The sequence below is a fragment of the Balaenoptera acutorostrata genome, chromosome 14 (genome assembly GCF_949987535.1).
Source record: "Balaenoptera acutorostrata chromosome 14, mBalAcu1.1, whole genome shotgun sequence".
Lineage (NCBI taxonomy): Eukaryota > Metazoa > Chordata > Mammalia > Artiodactyla > Balaenopteridae > Balaenoptera > Balaenoptera acutorostrata.
Genome location: NC_080077.1, coordinates 81,650,669 through 81,671,923, shown reverse-complemented (window position 1 = coordinate 81,671,923; position 21,255 = coordinate 81,650,669). Strand labels below are relative to the sequence as shown.

At 42.6% G+C, this 21,255-nt stretch overlaps 1 protein-coding gene across 3 annotated transcripts in view; it reads right to left on the bottom strand.

Annotated features, from left to right (window-relative positions):
• Positions 1–21,255, bottom strand: part of FILIP1 (filamin A interacting protein 1) — a 200,625-nt gene that overhangs the window by 43,373 nt on the left and 135,997 nt on the right. For all 3 annotated transcript variants that reach the window (XM_057527704.1, XM_007167995.2, XM_057527702.1), the window contains one exon: positions 14,522–14,700. In XM_057527704.1, the coding sequence (XP_057383687.1) occupies positions 14,522–14,700 (179 nt within the window). The remainder of the gene's footprint in view (positions 1–14,521; positions 14,701–21,255) is intronic.

The following is a 21,255-nucleotide window of genomic DNA, read 5'->3' as shown; positions in this document are numbered from 1 at the left end:
AGAAGATTTGTCATTTTCTTTTCTATGAATGATATACAACCAAATGGAGGGTCCCCCTGTCTCAAACTTTTTAGCATGTATTAACTGAAATGTGTACTCAAATGTAATCTAATGCACATGGAAAGTATTATTGTGATGATGAGTCCCCACGTCAAGTTTTTTTTTTTTAATTTTATTTATTTTTGGCTGCATTGGGTCCCCATTGCTGCACGTGGGCCTCCTTCAGTTGTGGCGAGCGGGGGCTACTCTTCGTTGTGGTGCACGGGCTTCTCACCACGGCAGCCTCTCACACCGTGGAGCACGGGCTCTAGGTGCGCAGGCTCAGTAGTTGCGGCTCACGGGCTCTAGAGCACAGGCTCAGCAGTTGTGGCGCATGGGCCCAGTCACTCCACAGCATGTGGGATCTTCCCAGACCAGGGCTCGAACCCGTGTCCCCTGCATTGGCAGGCGGACTCCCAACCACTGCGCCACCAGAGAAGTCCCTCAAGTCAAGTTTTAAATGTACTGTGGGTGGGGATCTTCTAAGACAATCATAACTTATTAGAGCACTGGATCCTGGAAACAGAGTATCTAGGCTCCCACCTTCTTTTATTTATTTATTTATTTTTTTAAGATTTTTTTTTTTTATGTCGACCATTTTTTTAAAGTCTTTTACTGAATTTGTTACAATATTGCTTCTGTTTTATATTTTGGTTTTTTGACCACGAGGCATGTGGGATTTTAGCTCCCCAACCAGGGATTGCACCCATACCCGCTGCATTGGAAGGTGAAGTCTTAACCACTGGACCACCAGGGAAGTCCCTCCCACTTTCCTTTAAACATCAAGATGGTCACTGAGCATCATGACCTGAACAAGTTGGCTCTCAAAACCAGTTGCTTACAATTGTTCCTGTAATATTGTGATTTGTAATAAGAAATATATATTTGGTCTTCATCCTGATTCTGGCACAGAGCTCCTAAAACCCTTAGAATTTCCTAAAGGATGATGGTAATAAAGGTGTCTTGTTATGTTAATGAGGTGACTTTTGGAAAGCTCCTAGGTAACCTAAGGATTGGAGGGTTAGAATTTTCAGTTCCACCCCTTGGACCTTCAGGGAGGGGAAAGAGACTGAAGATTGAGTTCAATCACCAATAGTCAATGATTTAGTCAACCATGCCTATGTAATGGAGCCATCATAAAAACCCAAAAGAATGAAGCTTCTGTGTTGGTGAACACATGGTAATTTGGAGAGAGCGGCGCGCCTGGAGAGGGGCACAGAAAATCTGCACCCACCCCCCATATTTCACCCCATGCATCTCTTCCATCTGGCTGTTCCTGAGTTGTATTCTTTTATAATAAACCAGAGATTTAGAAAGTAAAATGTTTCTCTAAGTTCTGTGCAAATTAATGGAACCCAAGGAGAAGGTCATTGGAACCTCCAATCTATAGCCTCTTGGTCAGAAACACAAGTGAACAGGAGATAAAGAGGACATGTTTCCTGAACATTTCTGAGAAAGATCTAGTTTAGCATATGGCAAGCGGGACGTTTCTCAGTGTGTGGGCGATCACTGGGATTGCCAGTTCAGTGTGCTTTTATCTCAAGAGACAGGTTTTGCAGCAGAGAAGGTTGTGTTCCAGAACTTTGAGAAGTGGATGCACTGGGGGGCTGGAGTGACAGGCTGGGAGAAGAAAGTCATAGGATGTTCTAGAAGCATTGCACTTGCATTCCTTAGTTGGGGCAGGAGAACTTTCTTCCAAGATCTCTCTCTGGAGGTTTGGTCATGGTGTATTAGGTCTGGGCAGTAGCTCTACACACATTTATCTTCTTCTTTGGGAGAAATATAATCCAAAGCTTCTCAAATATGACAGATTGCAGAAGTCAGACAAATCTGTGAGCATTGGAAAGCTGAGCAAATCAGAAAGTACTGGAGGGAAGGATGGCAGGTATATATAAGTGGGTAAAGTAAGAACACTTGCGTCATTAGAATACTGCAGGATTTGGTGACATTGTGACGAATGACAAAGACTAGGTAGACCAGATCAGTGTCCCTTTCTTTTTTTTTTTTAATTAATTTATTTTATTTATTCTTTTTTGGGGGGCTGCTTTGGGTCTCCGTTGCTGCGTGCGGGCTTTCTCTAGTTGAGGCGAGTGGGGGCTACTCTTCCTTGCGGTGCGCGGGCTTCTCATTGCAGTGGCTTCTCTTGTGGAGCATGGGCTCTAGGCGCACGGGCTTCAGTAGTGACTCGTGGGCTCTAGAGTGCAGGCTCAGTAGTTGTGGTGCACGGGCTTAGTTACTCCGCGGTATGTGGGATCTTCCCGGACCAGGGCTCGAACCCGTGTGCCCTGCATTGGCAGGCGGATTCTTAACCACTGCGCCACCAGGGAAGCTCCTCATTGCCCCTTTCTAAAGCACACTGGGTGCGGAACAGTCAGAGCTCACCACTTCCAGTTTCCTTCACATTTCAGGTCAGACACAAGTGCTTCCGTAAGCATTTCAGAATAAAATAAATGCTTATTTATTTGAACTCTCAGTGAACTCCTACAGGATATTGAAAACTATACGGAAAATATAAAGCAAATCCTTAAGGTACAGCATTTCTGAACTTAAGAGGAATGAGTTAAGATTAAGTAAAGTTGACCTGTAGTTTGCAGTTGAAGCTCACATTCAGCCCCTGAATATTACTTGAATAGTTTCTTAGCTAAGAGTTCTCATCCAAGAGCTGAATATGTCATGATCGAGCATGAAAGACCCAACCTTTGATTAATCTTTTCTGTTTAAACTTTTCACCACCATGAAGTACTTTCCAAACACAAGCATTCTTGGAAAAAGAGGGTACACTTGGTCAAGAAGCCAGAAAGGAACAACCTCCAACCACTGAAAACACACCTTCCCAAGTTCCAACTCCCTCTCTGAAATCCAGGATTTGTAATGCTAATCTGAGTACCTTCCTCCATCCCGGAAAAAAAGTAAAAATTATTCATTGTAGGTGCTAAGAAACAACACATTTTTCCAGCACTTTCTTTTCTTAACTCTTTCTTGGTGTATGAATTTGTGCAAAAAAAACCTTTTGCCTGATATTTATTATGGCTGCCAATTTAAGGCAGCATTCCCAAGGCTTTTCATTCCAGAATAATCTTACTTATTACTTTTCAATACCTTATTTTGTCCATGATGCTGAAATAAACTATCAGCTCAATTAAAAACTCAATCCAACTAGTTTGAAATTTGGGGACCAAAAACAGCCAATCAGTTGTTAGAAATGTTCACTTTTAACCCAGCTGCTTTTGCAACCTGGATTCAGGTGTTTTCTTTGGAACTTACATATTTCACTAATGCTTCAATTAACTAAAAAAAAATCTATAGGAGATTTTGGTTTTGTATTTTCTAACATACAGAATGCCTGTCAGAATTCATCAATTGCCTGGCATTACAACCACCCGGATTACAATTGATAGTATCAGTGTATTGATAGATCAGAAATCATTTTTAAAAATCTGTCACTACATTAGGAAATTCACTGTATTTTTGTCACTTGGGTAGACTCTGAGGCTGTAGTTATTTTCTTTTTAAATTTTTATTTATTTATTTATTTGTTTATTTATTTGGCTGCGTTGGGTCTTTGTTGCTGCACGCGGGCGGGCTTTCTCTAGTTGCAGCAAGCGGGGGCTACTCTTGGTTGCGGTGCGCGGGCTTCTCATTGCAGTGGTTTCTCTTGTTACAGAGCACGGGCTCTAGGAGCGCGGGCTTCAGTAGTTGTGGCGCACGGGCTCAGCTGTTCCACGGTATGTGGGATCTTCCCGGACCTGGGCTCGAACCCGTGTCCTCTGCATTGGCAGGCGGATTCTTAACCACTGTGCCACCAGGGAAGTCCAAGGCTATAGTTACTGATTGAAAATTTGTCAATTAAACTTCCATTCTAGCTGGGCTGATTGTTATTTCCTAATGATTTTCATTGTGTGTTTCTTAAAACTTACCATCTGCTCTAGTTCCTGAGAGCTCTCTGATTAACTGTGAAGATAGGCATGAATTTTATTTTCATACATATACTGTACCACTTACAATCAACTTTTTAATCCAAAAATTATAAGCCAATCTGCATTAGACTTTCTAAATAAATGAATTTGTATCTGGACTCCATTTAATAACCCATAATAACTTCTCTGAAAAATACATGCATTTAAATCACTCAATTTTATACACTACTAGGTACAAATCTTTAGTTTTTTTTTCTCATTGTTTTATGCAGCTGTTGGGGAAAGAAAATAATTATTCCCCAGGTTATTCTAGTAAATCAGTCCAAGTTGGGCTTAAGCTTTCATTCTTTTCACTATATAAAATGTGTTGTCACTTCTTTTTAACGTATTAATTTTTTAAATATACAAAGTTATAGAAAAATGGCTGTAAATTTATGACCTCAGCAAAGTTACTATAGCAGTTTTTCTTCCAAAGGATGCCAATAGTTACCACATATTTTACTTCTCATAAAATTTTATGTGGCTAAAAATCATAATACTCCTTTTTTTTTTGGAGAAAGTAAGTCATCATTTTCTTGCTATATATTTTATTTCTCAAATATAATTTTTTATTACAGGGGATTTATCTATCCGTTGGAAACTTAAAAAGTAAATGCTAAATCTTCCCTTGACATAGGTCAGGACAGAAAAAAATAGCCTTGGCTATAATATGGGCAACTGTCCCCATGTCTACAAATAAATTACCTATCCTATACATAAAAATGACTATAATAATAGCCATTCCTAAGAGACTCAGCTTTTTCCAACTGATTTAGAATGCCATCTTTAACATATATTAAACTTCTATATCTACCATAATCTATTTCTAGAAATATATCAGCTCCATTGATCTGTCCATTCATGTACCAGTGCCACACTGTTTTACTTACTGTGGCTTTAAAATGAGTTGTTTTTTGTTTGTTTGTTTGTTAGTTTTCCTGATAGGAAACTTTTCTTCTCTACTACTTTTCGTTTTCAATATTTGACTATTCTTGTTTGTGTATTTTTTATATGAACTTCAGAATAACTTCATTTAGTTCTGATGCTTAAAAAAAACCTGATGGTGTTTTTATTAGGACCACATTAAGTTTGTGGATTAATATATGGAGATGACATCTTTACAACGTTGAGTTCTCCAGTCCTAGAATGGTAAGCCTTTCCATTGGTCTCAATCTTTTTCATATCTCTAGGTAGCATTAAAAATCTTTCTTTACGTAGATCTTTCACATTCTTAAGTTTATTCCTAGATAGTTAATATTTAATATAGTTTATATTATTTTGTCTTTTGGAAATATGAAAACTATTGATTGTTGAATATTGATTCTATGTAGTTTTGTACCCTGCCACCTCACTTTATTGAATTCTCTGTTTGTAGTAGGTTTTCAGTTTTCCTGAGTCTACCTACAATCTAAATACAAAACAACTACCCCGGGACAACAGTATAGTTTACTTTTCCAATACTTTGCATTGTTCTCAGAACATCTTAGTCTGAGAAAATGTAAACTGTGATTTAGTGAAACCGTCATAGTTTTCCTCTTAGTGTTTGATACAGAGGTGAGCAGAAGAAATGATCACTATTAGGCAGTAAACGCTATACTTTGTAGAAGGGGCTTTATATTCATTATCTCATGAACATAAACAACTCTATGAGATAGGTTATCCCCATTCTATAGATAAAGAAACCAAGAATCAGAGAGGTTAGATAACCTGTCCAAGAGTTATCTAACTGGTCTAGTAAGTGGCAGAATCAACATTTGAATTCAAGGCTCTCTGGCTCCCAGTGAAATGCAGGAGACTGAGAAAACAACTGACTCTAGATTACAGATTTTGAGGGGGTCTGGTACCATGTAGCTAGAGTAACCCAGGGAAAGAGTTAACTGGCTGGAAAGGTTAGACTTAGATCAGATGATCCTCTAAATTTCACAAAACATTAGTAAGCACACCTTCAGTACTCTGGAACCAGACACAACACTACATTATTTCTCTTTAGCACACACCCGGATGATTTTACTAACGAAGGGGGTACTAACTGCAGGCCTCAAACTCATGCGTGCAAGAAATACAATTATCTTCATATTTCTATATCTCTAGGTTTCTTTTATGGGCTCCCATTCCATTTTATTTAATTAATTAATTTATTTATTTAATACAACAGCAGGTCTTTCCTCCTGTATCACCGAGGTAGGGTCAGGCTGAGCTCCTGAGAAAATGCATCTGCAGATTCACTGAAGGATGGGTACGTCCAGGGTAGGAGCGTGTCTGGCTGGGGCAGTTACAAGCACGCGGGCCATCGAGGCTCAGCAGCCCGCTTCCTGGCTTGGGTCATCCTTTCGGCAGTGGCAGCTCGGACCAGGCCAGGCCCAGCCACCTCACCTGCTGCCACCATCAGCGCCACTGTCCTCTTACACTGGCTAGCGGTCACCACCACGGCCGCCACCTCTGCCTCATTCTATTTTATTTCAGTTAATTCTGGGTAAACCCAGTCAAGTAAGGTTTTCCTTTGTAAATTTAAAGACTCCTCAGTCAAGTCGGGGTCTCCTGAGTTAACTCTAGGGCTTCAGGACCCCATGTCTGGAGTTGGGGCTGAGTTCTGGGGCCATCAGGGGTGGGGGGAGGTCATGTAGGCATCGTCCTTCCACGCTGGCATTCTCTGAGATGCACATTGTGGTCTCTGGCCTCAGTTGCATTCCTGCTCAGATTGCTGATCCAGATGGGTCACAGTTCTGTTCTCATTCCAGCCCTGAATCAGCTATTCCCGTGGCCCTTCAGAAACACAGGCAAAATCTAGATATTCCTTTAGGGTTGCAGGATACTGAAGCCATATCAAGCTCTCTCCAACTGGACACGTCAGACACCAAGTTTTACTCTCTTTCTCTTGAGTTATTGGAAGGAGAACCACAAGTTTTGCCATGCCCTTTGCTATTTGCCCCCTCAAATTCATATATTGAAGGCCTAACCCCCATCGTGATTATGCTTGGAGATACAGCTTTTAGGAGGTAAAAAGGTTAGGTGAAGTCATAAGGGTAGGGTCCTCATCTAATAGAATTGGAGGCCTAATAAGAAGATCTCTCTTCACGTACATGCACAGAGGAAAGGCCATGTGAGGACACAGCAAGAAGGTGGACGTCTTCAAGTCAGGAAGAGAGGCCTCACCAGAAGCTGACCATTCTGGCAACCCTGATCTTGAACTTCCAGCATACAGGACTGGGAGAAGATAAACTTCTGTTGTTTAAGCCACCCAGTCTATTTTGTTATGACAGCCAAAGCAGACTGAGACACCCTTGGACTCTACCTAGTAATAGCTCCATTCTCAAATTCTTCACACCCATATATCTGGGGTTTATATTACTCTCCACTTTTCCTTCCCCACCCCCACACCCCAAATAAGCTCAGAACAGAACCTCTTCTTTTGCACTGGCTACTCCCATGACATAGACCTCTCTTGCTGTCTTGCTTCTCTCTTAAAAGAAGCATTTATCTAAACAGGAAAGGAGGGGTGATAAAATTGAATCAACTTGATTATATATTCTTTCTCAAGCTACACTGAGATCTTTGCTTCTGGAATCCAGAAGAGAAGCTATTCACTTCTCTCCTTCAGCTATGGCAAGTTTCCCTTGAAGCTGTGATTGCTCTTGGCTGGCTGCTCTAATGAGGACCAGGTCACAGGGTAAGAGAAAAGATTAGGTTAAAAAACCCAAGTATTATCATACTGTAGTAAATTTCTATAACAGCATCTGCAAATGAAAATGTCAAAGCTGTAACAATATTATACTTGAATGACAGTCTTTAGGTGGTAAGGGACAGAGTCACCCAGGGAGTTCTGAGAAAGAATACCCCAGAGGGAATCAGGTCCAGGGAGAAGTGGAAAATTGTGCATCACTGTGGAGCATGCACCTGCAGCCTTAGTAACCCTAGAGCACATGCTTGTGACCCAGTGCTTGGCACCCCTCAGACAGATTGGTTCAGAACTAGAGAGACTCTGACAAGCTGACCTCCTCCCACTAGTGGGCTCTCACTCTTTAACTCTCACATTCAAATTCCAAATACCGCCCTCTAGTCTCACCTCTCCTAGGACTTTTCTAGAATAAGGGGTATCAAATACCAGGACTGAGGCATTCTTACATGCTAAAATCTTAAGCAGTGAAATATGTTTCTTGCCCATTGTCTCTCAAGACCTCCCTTTCAATGCTATTCCTTTCTTATGGTCAATGTACTTTGATTATTATCCCACCCCTTTGAATAATATCAGAGTCTTTCCTGGTTCAAGTTCTGTTGCTGTTGTTGTAAAAGTCCAAATATGTTGAATCTAATTAACTAAAATTCTCAGTTAGCCGGGTTAAGCCCTAAGATCCGGAAAACATCTTCACCATTCTCTCAACAATAAAATACAACCATAATTGACATTTAGATTTGAATATAATCTAATAGGCCCTGAGGTTGTAACATACAGAGTCACCCAGATAGCAGCACTACAAGATCCTGAAATCTTCAAATATGACTTAACTGGATTTTGTGGTATATTAAAATTTTTCTTAAAAAAGTAAAATGTATTTGAGAAATATCTTCTATAACAGTAAAAGTAAATTAATTCATATCATAACCTTTGATTAGTTAGAAAATCATGTTGATCAGATAACCTATCTTCCCTGGCATATCTGTTAAAAGTTATATTACTAAAACTCTGAAGAATCTTAGATCAGAGGTTGCTAACTCAATGACCTTGAGAATGAGAACACTATAAAGCTTGGGGAAAAGATCATACCCACGCAAGACTCAGCATTTTTGTACAGATGGGATCTGGTGAAATGCACTTCAAGGGCATTTTTAATGGGCTCGTTCATATTTCATCCAGGGGGTGTCTAGTTAAGAATGAGTAGCAAGCTCCTAGTTCTACAGTGCTGATAGTAGATATGTTAATATCCTGGGTCTTTTAAGAGGACCAACCCTCTTCCAACTCCCATCTTCCAACTTTGGGAAGCTATCTTTTTGAGTCACTGATTGCCTGGTCCGTTAGGTAAGATATAACATCACTTCCTTTACACTGTCCCCACCTACCCCATCCCCCAACACAAACACCCTAGCTATGCAAAATCAAAATCACCTCAGGCTCCTTCATTTCAATCACATTTTCCAGTAGGAAGTGGGATTTGCAAGTTGCAAGGGTGAGAGCCATTGGAAGGTGGAGTTTGATCCTGGCGTTCTTTCAGAAAATCAACCGTAAAACATATTCTTTCTGTGATTGAGTCTCTGAATTCTAATTCCTCTTCTTTCTTAGAAGCTGTCTGTTCCCAGCAATTTTCTTGGTCAGCAGTTTTCTTGGTCAGGATATTGATAGCAGGTGGCATATCTCAATGACAGGTAAAGGTCTGTGAATTCGAATCCTGAACCTGCAAACAGAATGGATGTACCATCCACAGAGCCAACATTTCAACTCATCTTTTCTTCCTCCAAACGCTGGAGAAATGAAGTGTTCATTTCAATCAGAAGGTAAGAACTTGGAAGTGGAAAAGGTTTTTTTGGTTGTTTGTTTGCTTGTCTGTTTGTTTGTTTTTACTGTAGGAAACTCAGTTCAAACACTGATTCTTCCAATTAACTGTTGGCAAGTGACCTTGGTGGAAGGAATTTAACCTGCTTTCCCATCTTCTAAATAGGGATAGTAACTATACTTCATGCAGTTTTGTAAGGATTAAACCAGATGTGTATGAGTCCAGCGTATTGGGGGGGGGGGGTCAATGAAATCCAGCCCAGCTAGTGAGCAGCGTGTAGCTGAGGGCTAAGCAGAGACAAGAGGGCTCCGTTGTTTCCTGCTGATATGTTCCACCTATTGATTACTTTCCGCATGATCAGACTTGATCATTTACACATCAGCAGCAATCCTTTTCTACAAAGTGCTTTATTGTGCTTCTCCACGCTACCAATGAGAAAAGTCCATTTTATTGCGATAGTTTAGAGATAAGGCATCTAAATCTGAGAAACTTAGGGAAAATATGCCAGGGAACCAGATTGTGCATCTTTTTCTATAAAGTGTGCCAAGAATATCTCCCAGGATCCCCGGCCGCTAGAGCCACTTTTCACAAACTTGCTCTGACCGGTCATCCCCGCCGCAGGCAAGTGCGGTGGGGCAGCTCGTCCCACAGGCCACCAGGCCTAAAGGAACAATACCAGTGGGGCTTGAAAGTTTCCCCTCCATCAAGCCCCTGTTCCTGCATTCTTTGCTTCACAAGTTAAGAGATTTCTCTCGAGATGCTGGTTTGTAGTTTTTTTTAAAAATGACCCTATACTTGGAAGGCTTGCTGCAATATTATATGATGATGTAATTATTTATGTAGTCCCAGCTGAGCCTATAGAATCCAAAAGCTTTCAAATCTATATCTACAGTTATAGACTTAGACAGCCCTCCCCACATCATTTACACACACACACACACACACACACACATACACACATCCCCCTCAAATATTTCTTTACGTTCCAAAGCACTTTTTGATGTAACTGTATTCTCTCTATCCTGATATTCTTGAAGCAGCCCTAGAGAAAGTGTAAGATTAAAATTACAAGTCTTGCAGTTCATACGGAGAATAAAGCATAAACTCTGAAGGTGATCTCATGTGCTCAGAATTATGCCTTTTAAGGTCAAGTTGACTCAAAATATGGACCAAACAGAATATAGCAGTTAGAAAGGGAGCTTTCTTTATCTAATCTTAATTACTGCAATGAAGGATATTTTCACCTATATTTCAAACAATGCTAGTGAAGCCAATGCGTTTTTTCATGCTATTTCCACTTTTTAATTTGGGAATATGACTCTTTGTAAAAATAAATAGCAGTAAATGACGGTAACAGATTATGATCAGTCTTTTGGTTTAGAATAAAGGAAGCCCAGAACAATATATTGTCCATTTTAGGCACTTAATTTGTGGAATTTTTATATAGGATGAATTTAACAACTCCTGAAAAGTGAAAAATAACTTCTGCTTAGTTTTTACACTTTCAGGGTCTAGGTCAGTGGCCATAACAAGGAGGTAGCTTGGAGGGGTGCTTTATTTAGCTCCCCCATAACCAGCATCAGCCCCCCATCAGAATGCAACAGAAGTAGAACACTGTGTGTGCTATTCAAACTCCGCTCCAAAACAAGTCCCCAGGCTGCTGCTTCCAACAGATGCTGTTCCAAAGCTTCTCCAGTCCTGACAATTGAAAGACACCAGTGGTCCAAATAGATCTGTTTATATCCTCCCGACAACCATCATTCTGCCTTTTAACATTCTGTGTCATAGTTTGGACATAAGAGCTTGGAGGTTGGGAACCCACACACACACACACACACACACACACACGAAGAAAACATAAAACAAGACATTCTGCCCAAGGGACTCATTCGTACAACAGTGCTGGACCAGTGGCCTGCACTGTCGTCTTAGTTGAGCTACATAATTTTTCTGGGCCTCAGTTACCCAACCTGTAGGATGAGGGACTTGAAAGGGCTTAACTCAGAAGTCTTTTGCAGTACTAGTCAAACCAAGGCTTTTTTTTTTGAAAACCAAGGATTTCTGGTTTCATCAAATATCTGAATCTGGATAGCTACTGATCCTGTCTGCCTGGGTGCCTTTCTATTACCTTTAACCATTTTCCAGAGGACATGAGAAACCCTTACAGAGCAGGACAAGTACAGAGAACGGAGCCTAGATGTTCTGCATGTGTGGAGGGCCCCCTGGGTCTGCACCCCCGTCCACCCATGGCCACCAAATCAGAAAGCTGTCTCGGTAGAGGCAGCTTGCAGAGTCACACCCCCAGTAGAAACTGGGTGATTACAGGGAACAAACAACTTGGGCTTATCTCGTCTCACTTTTTTCCTTCCTTGACTCACGCTCACAGGAGAAATAAAGGGAAATGTTTCTGAAGGAAAGTTCTTGGCTCTCTCTCTCTCTCTCTCTCTTTTTTTTTTTCACAAAAGGGACTTTTCCGGAGAAAGAGGGAAGGGAGTGCAAAACAAAGAGGCAAACAAAGGACTTGGAATAGTCTATGCCAGAATTCCCACTCGGGCTCGGAAAAACCAGCTCTCTATCAGCAATAGCCCAGCTTCCCCTGCAGGGGCTGCGGCCGAGTGGGGCGCTGGGGCCTGGCTGAGCCACGGCCCAGGTCCTGGTGGGGACCAGCCCCCGGTGACATTGCCCACGGGAAAGAAAGCCCCAGGGTCAGCAAACTGCCAGCCCCCATAAGTACATCTAATTATGACCGCTTACTTCAAAAAGAGGATTTAACCCAAAGCAGATTTAGCAGGGCCTCTTCCAAAGGGCAGCAGGAGTCCCAGGCCTGACCTTTGAGAAAATCCTAAAGGCTTCACTGCCCAGGGAACTCAGCAAAGCCAGTCACCGTGGACGCCTCAGAGAAATTCAGCGATGCCAACTTCAGTTATCAGGGTCCTAGTGAGGGTGTTTAATTTAGCATAACGAGTGTCGGTCAGCATGTGCCCAGAGCACGTGCACTGGTGGTCAGTCGGGGGGTGGCCTGGGCAAAAACATTGACAGGAAAATATATAAAGCACTAAAGTATAACCTGTTGAGTCAAAACTACTGTTTCAGAATCTTAAAGTGGTTGGATATTTAGTGAGTCAAAGATTCTAATCTAAAACATGTACAACTGGTGACATATCTCAGCGGTGCTGATCAAAGTATGAAAAGCATCATGATATATATAATTTTTAAATTCTGCTTTGATTTTTAAAACCTCCTACATAGCGCTTTGCTCAGGAGAAATCGTTGTGTTATTGCTCTAGTAAAATTAAACAACCCCAAAGGAGGGGCAGGGGATTGGAATTGTTAGTCTTGAACTGGTCAACATGAAGTTAGTAAATAAATACACTTGGGACAGGTTCATTGTATAATGAATATAAAAGTACTTTGTGAACTATAGAGCTCTCCATCAAGTGTTATTATTTCAATTATTCTCACAGTACACAAATACTAGGAAAACAAAAAAGAAAGAAAAAGAAACAGCTGGGTAAGTACGGTCTCTCCATCCACATACTTCATTTAAACCTACCACTCTGTAGGTGAATTCACCTCAGTCATTTAGCTTAGGTGGGAAATTGTAGAAAAGGCAGACATATCTGGTTCTAGACCAAATGATTTACAAAGTGATCAGAAAATATTAATTCACACAGCTGGTTCTTTAAAATTATTTGATTTCAGATCTTTTAAAGACATATCAAACAAGTTGCTACTCTCACCTGACCACATTCCAACACAGGACACCTAGATATATGTAATTTACACCATCATTAAAACCTTGTTTGCAATACCTATGCTTGAGGTTGGAAAGTTCATGGAGGTTGAGGAGGTAGAGTTTATTCTCACTGTTTGGTTGCCCCAAAATATCAAATTGGACCATCTATTTGTCCAAACAAGAAGCTGATAAACTTGAGCTTCCAGCAGCAGAAGACAGACTTAAAGAAACCACAAGTGGAGGGTATTGTACATAACACTCCAGCCATTGCTCCCTTTTCCATTTCTCCTTCCTCAAGAGATGTACCAAGTCCAATAATAAGTAAACATTACCAATAACTTAAAAATTTAACACAAACCTGTTGTTTCATGCTTTTATTTACTTTCCTATTGAGGTAACTTTTTCTGGCAAATAAACTAATCTGGGAAAACCAGATCTCCTTTTTGTAACTAGATATAGCAAAGCTGGGACTGGTGAAGCTCTTTCCCAATGGCTCTTAATTTGCAAGTCCTAAACACAGACGCAGACACGCTTGGTAACTCAAAGCGTCGGGATTCAATGCCATTGGTTTCAAAGACTGTGGAATTCACAGATGTAACCATTCAGCTGAGGGGAGGAAAAGGAGAGAATAAGCTAAAAAAAAGATGCTGAAAAACTGGAGAGTATCAAAGAGTTCATCACAAAGCGTTTCAATTTGAAGTCTCTGCTTCAAATGTGCTAATCCCTGGTCTGAGAAAACTACCTACAGTGTTCAAGGCTCAAGGCTGAATTTTTGTTTCGTTTTGTTTTGTTTTACACTGAGTTTTAAGAGTTATGCAACCCTGAAAAAGTTAAGCAGGTAATTCTAGTCATTAAGTAATTCATACACAACCAAGTAGTAAGATTTTCTATACCAGTTTTAAGAATGAATAGGATTCATTTAAAATGGTGATCATTTGTCTCACTGAATAAGTGGATTTTAATCCCAAAGAGAAAAAGTATATTATTTCTAATAGAAGGCAGTTCGTAGAGAGGCTTTTCAAACCTAGGTGCTTCGTTGATCACGTTAAAACAGAAGCTCCCTTAGTTTGTGGCTTTTCTGGCTTTTCACATCCTAGTGGGAATGTTGTTGCCGTATTTATACGAACCCCCAACATGCTCACGTTAATGGTTCCAAGCAAAGTCTGTCTCACTGTCTGCAAACCGTTGGGAAATTAGGCATTGGACCCCGGGCACGTGTCCGCGGAGTCACGGGTGGAAATCTGATCCAGGACGGGAGGGGCAGGACGAGAGCGCCGCCCTCCGGGACGCGCGAGCGCAGTTACCTCTCCCGCTCCTGCTCCAGCAGGTTGGTGAAGTCGTCGCTCTTGTTCATGTAGTCTGTGTGCTTGTGCTTCTCGTTCTCCAGCTCGTACACCGTGCGCCGGTGACACTTCTCGGCCAGCAGCAGCTGCTCTAGCATGCGCCGGTAGGTTTCCTTCTGTTTTTCCTCAAGTCTGTCCAGCTGAGGAAGCAAACATGGGAAAGAGCTTAATATTTTATTTCATTTACGTAGGGCTCTAAATAATTTGTTTGCGTTGGTCTAGTGATTTATTACCCGTAGGGGAGGACCTCGAGTCCGCTATTCTCTGCCATTTTCCCCATTCCATCATTTTCTCTAGGCCTGTTGGATTTATGAACTAGCCACAATAGGGCTGCAGTAATGTCTGGCCTCTGGCCTTTTTCTCTGTGAACATATGCGTGGTTCCTAAACTTTCAGGAGAGCAAACTCACTGTTTCAATGAGACAGCGAAGCCCTATACTCAGAAAGAGAGAGAATAGCATCTGGCCTAATCTCAGAAAAATAAAGAGCTCAGCAGGCACGTGTACCAAACTCCTCCCCTGGGAGGAGGAAATTATCCTCATTGCCACCTTTTTTTTTTTTTTTTAAGGCTTGCAGTTAAGTGCATTTCTAGGAAAAGCATATGAAGGACCCACAATCCTCTTCTTTCAAGAGGTACTAAATATAGGGAGAATCTCAGAACTTGCAGAGCGCACATATCTCAAACGAAAAGAGATCTTATCAAATATCATTACAGGGCTTTTTGTGTCTGTTTCTCCGGCCAGGCTATAAGATCTTTAAGGGACCATATGCCTTGATCATCTTTTTAGTCCCTGGTCCCTAGCACAGCACCTGGAAGAAAGTAGGTGTTCAGTACATGTTTGTTAAATTGGACCCAATCTTACAATATCGATAGTTCCCTATCCTACTCTCCTCTTCAAACCCTAGTGCAGGAGTTCTCACCCTCAGCACTACTGACCTTTTTGGCCAAGTAATTCTTATTTGAGGGGCTGTCCTGTGCACTAGAGGATGCTCATCTGCCCACTAGATGCCGGTACTACCACCTCCAGCTGTGACAAAACTATCCCCAGACGCTGTCAAATGTCTCCTGGAAGGAAAAGTCCCCATGCCCCCCTCCCTGTTGAGAACCGCTGCTCTAGGTGAATGAGACATATTTAGAATCCATTCTTTTTTTTTTTTTAAACAATTTTTTAAATTTTATTTTTTTAATTTAATTTTGGATCTGTTGGGTCTTCGTTGCTGTGCGCGGGCTTTCTCTAGTTGCGGGGAGCGGGGGCTACTCTTCGTTGCTGCGCCCGGGCTTCTCATTGTGGTGGCTTCTCTTGTTGCAGAGCACGGGTTTTAGGCACGTGGGCTTCAGTAGTTGTGGCACGCAGGCTCAGTAGTTGTGGCTCGCGGGCTCTAGAGCGCAGGCTCAGTAGTTGTGGCGCATGGGCTTAGTTGCTCCTCGGCATGTGGGATCTTCCCAGAGCAGGGCTCCAACCGGTGTCCCCTGCATTGGCAGGCGGATTCTTAACCACTGCGCCACCAGGAAAGTCCCTAGAATCCATTCTTAATCCCACAGCCAACTCTGTAAGACTCAGTGGAGTAGCTCCATGGGTATCAGCTTCAGAGCTATTCCCCTGATGTTCCACGTTTGCCCTTCAGTCATAAGGTGGATCTGAGGTTCCCTGTACAATTTTATAATATTTCCATTGTGAATGAATCATTTATGGGGCCCAAAATAAAAGAGATATTGCCCCCATAATCCTCAGTGCCTTCTGATTAGACCTCCACCCCTTTGCCTAAGAACAAGTGACCAGTCAGACTGGTGAAGCCCAGGTTGACCAGCCATACCAGAGATCATTGGGGAGGCAAATCGTACTTTTATGTGTTCTGATAAATGACTGCAGTCTTAATGGGAGTCTATACAAGAGGTTTTTTCACTGGAATAACTCCCTGTTACAAAATATTCTCCCCAAGAACTCTCCATTTTTCCACAAGTGTGATTTTCACCATATGTCATAGAATTTGTCAAGCATTGCTGGAACATCATCAGAAATGTGGAAGGAGCAGCTCTTTCCCCTTTTTGATCCTTCTTAACTTTTGTCATAAAGTAAAGTAAGGCCTTGTCTCCTTTTGAGAGTACTTGGAAGAGCAGCTTCTGCCTGTTTCCTGATACCCTGACCCACTCCTCCCTGAGGAAGGAATGGTATTTAAAGGTTGTATTTGGGACAGGGAGCTGGGCATGAACAGCCCCAGCTTTTTCATTTCTTATATTTTACTCTGTCTGCCATAAGATGGTACATTGTACTCTCCCTCAGGTGCTCTCTCCAGAGTCTAGGAGAGAAAGTAATAGGAACCTGGTGGTGGTCATCTACCTATTTATGCCAATAATAAAGTTAATGCTTCAAGTCATCTGTCAGACTCCTGCAGTTATCCCTCAATCCGTTCAAGGAACTCGGGAGGCAAAGATGGGGGTGTTATTAATTGGATGGTTGACTGAGATACCCAGAGAGAGAAACACTGTAGGGGCATCTGGAGGAAAAACAGCATATGTTGGTATCAGTTGTTCCAGGGCAGCCTAGATAGGACTGCTAGGCCTTAGCTTTAGTATGTTCTGTCCATGTGGGCCTTTGAGATTGGCTGTTCTCAGCAGCTACCGTGCTGGGACTAGGCCCCTGGAGTAGCTGCTGTGGTCTCTGTGGGCTGTGTTCACCTCACCTACCCCAGTACAGCTTGACCTCAGTACTGGTTGCGTAATCAGGAAGACAGTCTTTTTGTCCTTTAATGCATCCAGAAGGATACTGAGACATTGGTGTGTGAGCTGCGTTTTTCACCCAGAACTGCAGACCAGACTTTCTTTTTTTTTTTTTTTGGCTGCGTTGGGTCTTCGTTGCTGCATGCGGGCTTTCTCTAGTTGCGGCGAGCAGGGGCTACTCTTCGTTGTAGTGCGCGGGCTTCTCATTGCAGTGGCTTCTCTTGTTGCACAGCACGGGCTCTAGGAGCGTGGGCTTCAGTAGTTGTGGCACATGGGTTCAGTAGTTGTGGCTCGCGGGCTCCAGAGCGCAGGCTCAGTAGTCGTGGCGCACGGGCTGAGTTGCTCTGCAGCATGTGGGATCTTCCCAGACCAGGGCTCGAACCCATGTCCCCTGCATTGGCAGGAGGATTCTTAACCACTGTGCCAGCAGGGAAGCCCTGCAGACCAGAATTTAAACTGCAAAGGTAGTAAATTCCTCTTTAGCAATAAAGCATTAGTGTATGAGGATCTAGCTTTCAGTTTTAAATTCTGGATGTAAGAACTAACATAGGTAGCAACAGATCAGCTGTGCCAGACCCTGTTTCTCGTTATTTTGTTTGGAACTGCACTGAGCTCCTAGGAGAGACCTGAGGTGCGCTGACCTCTTGGACCTGTGTGGCTTGTCCAGAGACTCTGAAGACCACCTCCCAGTGGATTCATTAATCATGTATACTGTGTCCCATGGCTTTTGGTTTTCAGGCTCCAAACTGTGGCTCAACCACAGAGGAAAGGTAGTTCTTATTACTGAATAGTGAAAGCGAAATGGGCACCTATTACTTTGGAAATGTAGCTCCCACTTGGACGGAGGTGGAAGGAAAATTGAATGAGATCATCATAGCAACAAAGTTCAAAATTCACTAAGGAAAGAGTGTACCTGAATCAAGTTGGTGGAGAAGAAGTTCAGGGACTTGAGATGGGGAGAAATTTCAGTACGTTTCAGACAAAAGGACCATGGTTTAGGAAATGATTTTAGCTCTGTTATCAACAGAGAGCTAATGGGGAAAATATTAAGGAATTTAAGAAGAGAGAAATCTACTTAAGAGGAAACATGAGGCCTTAAGGACCAAACTGGAAAGACCAAAAGGGAAATGGATCTAAGTGCCCTTAAAGATAGGGCTATAAAAAAAAAAGAGAGAGATTTTAGTCTTTGTTGAATCAGAATGGGTGACAGAGGAGGTAGAGACAGGAGAGCCCAGAGAGCAGAGGAGCGTGACTGCCCCACGAAGAGGGTGTCAGGATCAAGGAAACGTTTGAGGAGCATGCTGTAAAACTGCAGATGGTTCTTCATGAGATCAGTTGGGGCCCTTTCTCTTGAAGACTGCAACAGCTGTTCAAAGTGGTTACATAAAATATAGACATGCTGAAGAATTAAAGTCTGAGATCAGGGTAGGACATGTAAAGCAATTTGGGGTGAGTTTCATGGTGTCAGCATGGTAGATGGGCCCTGAGCGAACATGCTCAAGAAACTTGGAGATGTAGATTTCGAAGGAAAGATGAGACAAATGAAAGGGGATTCAGACAGGACAGCAGCAGATTCGGTCCAAACACCGGTGTGCTGTGATGGGAAAAGACTCCTTAGGAGGGGTCATCCAACTCAAGAACATAAAAGTAGATAAGATTTGTGTTGAACAAAGGATCCTTTTGGCAGACTCATAACTCCTTGGTTTTGCTTCTCTCACTGAGCGTGACCACACACTACACAATACGGAAGGTAATATTCAGAAAACAAATGTCTGGGTCTGAAAGCATAGGGGAAGTTAGAGGCAAACAAACAAAAACTCTACGATCCCTAAAATAGTGATAGAGAAAGAAGGGGCCATTTGAAAAACTGGTCAAAAACATCAATAACAATAAAACTCAGCTGAGCCTTCCTACTGGAGGAAAGGTTGTGACAAAAGAAAACATTTTTGTTGCCTTGAGTAGGACAAGTTACCCAAGAATTAGAGAGTTCAAACACGAGGGAAGGCAAAGCTCTGAGGAACAGTCACCTGTGTAAGGTTAGGTCCCCACTAGGCCCCAAGGCAGACAGGCTTCCGAAGGTCACCTGCGGGAAGGGGTAATACCACCCCGAAACAAGGGGGCAGTAAGGAAAACCACCGGTACGAGATGGGTTTCCTAGACCTGGACATCGTGGCTGAAAAAAGAAAAAGATTAAAGAGATTTCACATGTGCAGGTGGGGGCTTCCCTGGCGACGCACTGGTTAAGAATCCGCCTGCCAATGCAGGGGACACGGGTTCGAGCCCTGGTCCGGGAAGATCCCACGTGCCGCGGAGCAACTAAGCCCGTGCGCCATAACTACTGAGCCTGTGCTCTAGAGCCCGCGAGCCACAACTACTGAGCCCACGTGCCACAACTACTGAAGCCCGCGTGCCTAGAGCCCGTGCTCCGCAACAAGAGGAGCCACCGCAATGAGAAGCCCACACACCGCAACAAAGACCCAACGCAGCCAAAAATAAATAAATAAATAAAAATATGCAGGTGGAAAAGTAGAGCACCTAAAATAAGACCTAGGCATGGAGGATGTCACCACTGCGAATGCCTAAACTTCACAAAAAGATAGATAGGTTTCAAATGCCACTCACTGAGGGCAAGAATAATACATGAAACAGATGCCTCCACCCCACCCAGGATTCGCCACTTCCCATAATTATTAGCCTCTTGGTGGCGGCAGGCTCTGGCTGATGGGGACAAGTTCCCCCACACTGACTGGCATCCTGTTGTACCTGAAGATTTTCTCTATCCACCCTCCTTCCCTCAGACATCCTCTAAGTCTCTGCCTTGATCTTGGTGACATGAGCCTGCTTTGTGCTGAGTCCTGAGGTCAAGGAATATCATTACACTTGAGACAAACTGACCTTGGAGCTGCGGCTTTTCTTGTATTTTTAACAATTTATGAATGTGAGGTTGGTACTGTGATAACTGCACGTGTCCTAATAATCTTTGGACTCTTTGAGTAAACGTAGAATAAAGGACTTCAGGATGTATTAATTCAACTTTGAAAATGCCTAAAATTAAGATCCTTCTGGCTAAGGCTAAGCAGAATAAGAATTTGGGAAGGAAAGAAACTGAACCCTTAATTTCTTTGAAATTTTGCTTAAGAATGATGAACTTTGATATCTCAGACTTTAGTTTACAAGGAAGTTCAGGGGGATTTAATATTTGCTGCTTAATTTCTCCCCAGATACCTGGCAAGAGAGGGGGGTCCACCATATTGGGTTCACTGCTTAACCTTTGGTGAGTTCTGTTGGATGACCTAGCTGGGCCTAATGTGGGATGAAAATTGGAATAAGCAGTGATTTTTGGCTTGAGGTACAGCATGGCTTCTAGGAACATTACCTCATGAACTTGGAAGCAACTCTCTTGCTCCTGAGCAACAGGAACTTGATTATTAAGCCCAAAGGGTTAAGAAACCAAAAATCTGTAAATGGTGGAAGAAATCTTTTCTCCTTTCAGCATTCTGTTTCTCTCACAAAGCAGGACTTCACCATTTTGCCAGTGCTGGGAAAAGTAGCTTCTGTCCTTCCCTCTACCTCCTTATTCATTCCTCCCCAAGGGAGGAACAGCTGTTCAGATTGTTGAGTTGAGGGGAGAAAGGAACCAAGAAGCATGCCCAGCTTAAGCGAACTCCAACAGGACAACCCAAAAGAAAGGTGAGTGTTTTCTGCTCTGCTCCTCTGTCCACTTGGGTTAGGCCTACTTTCTGAAGGTAAGTTGGAAACGCCTTCCTTTATGTACTGTCCGTAGAACTCAGTGGGTCAGAGGCAGTGATTCTGGATGTGTGAGCTCTGCAGACCTACCTCTCTCTTGAGGGGTCATTCCAAGCTCTAACTTGGGAGAAAAGAACTAAGAAGCCCAAATGATACTATTTACCCAAGCCAAGTTCTTCAATCCAGGTGATTATAATAATAATATAAAACTGATATTTTGACCTCTCTGC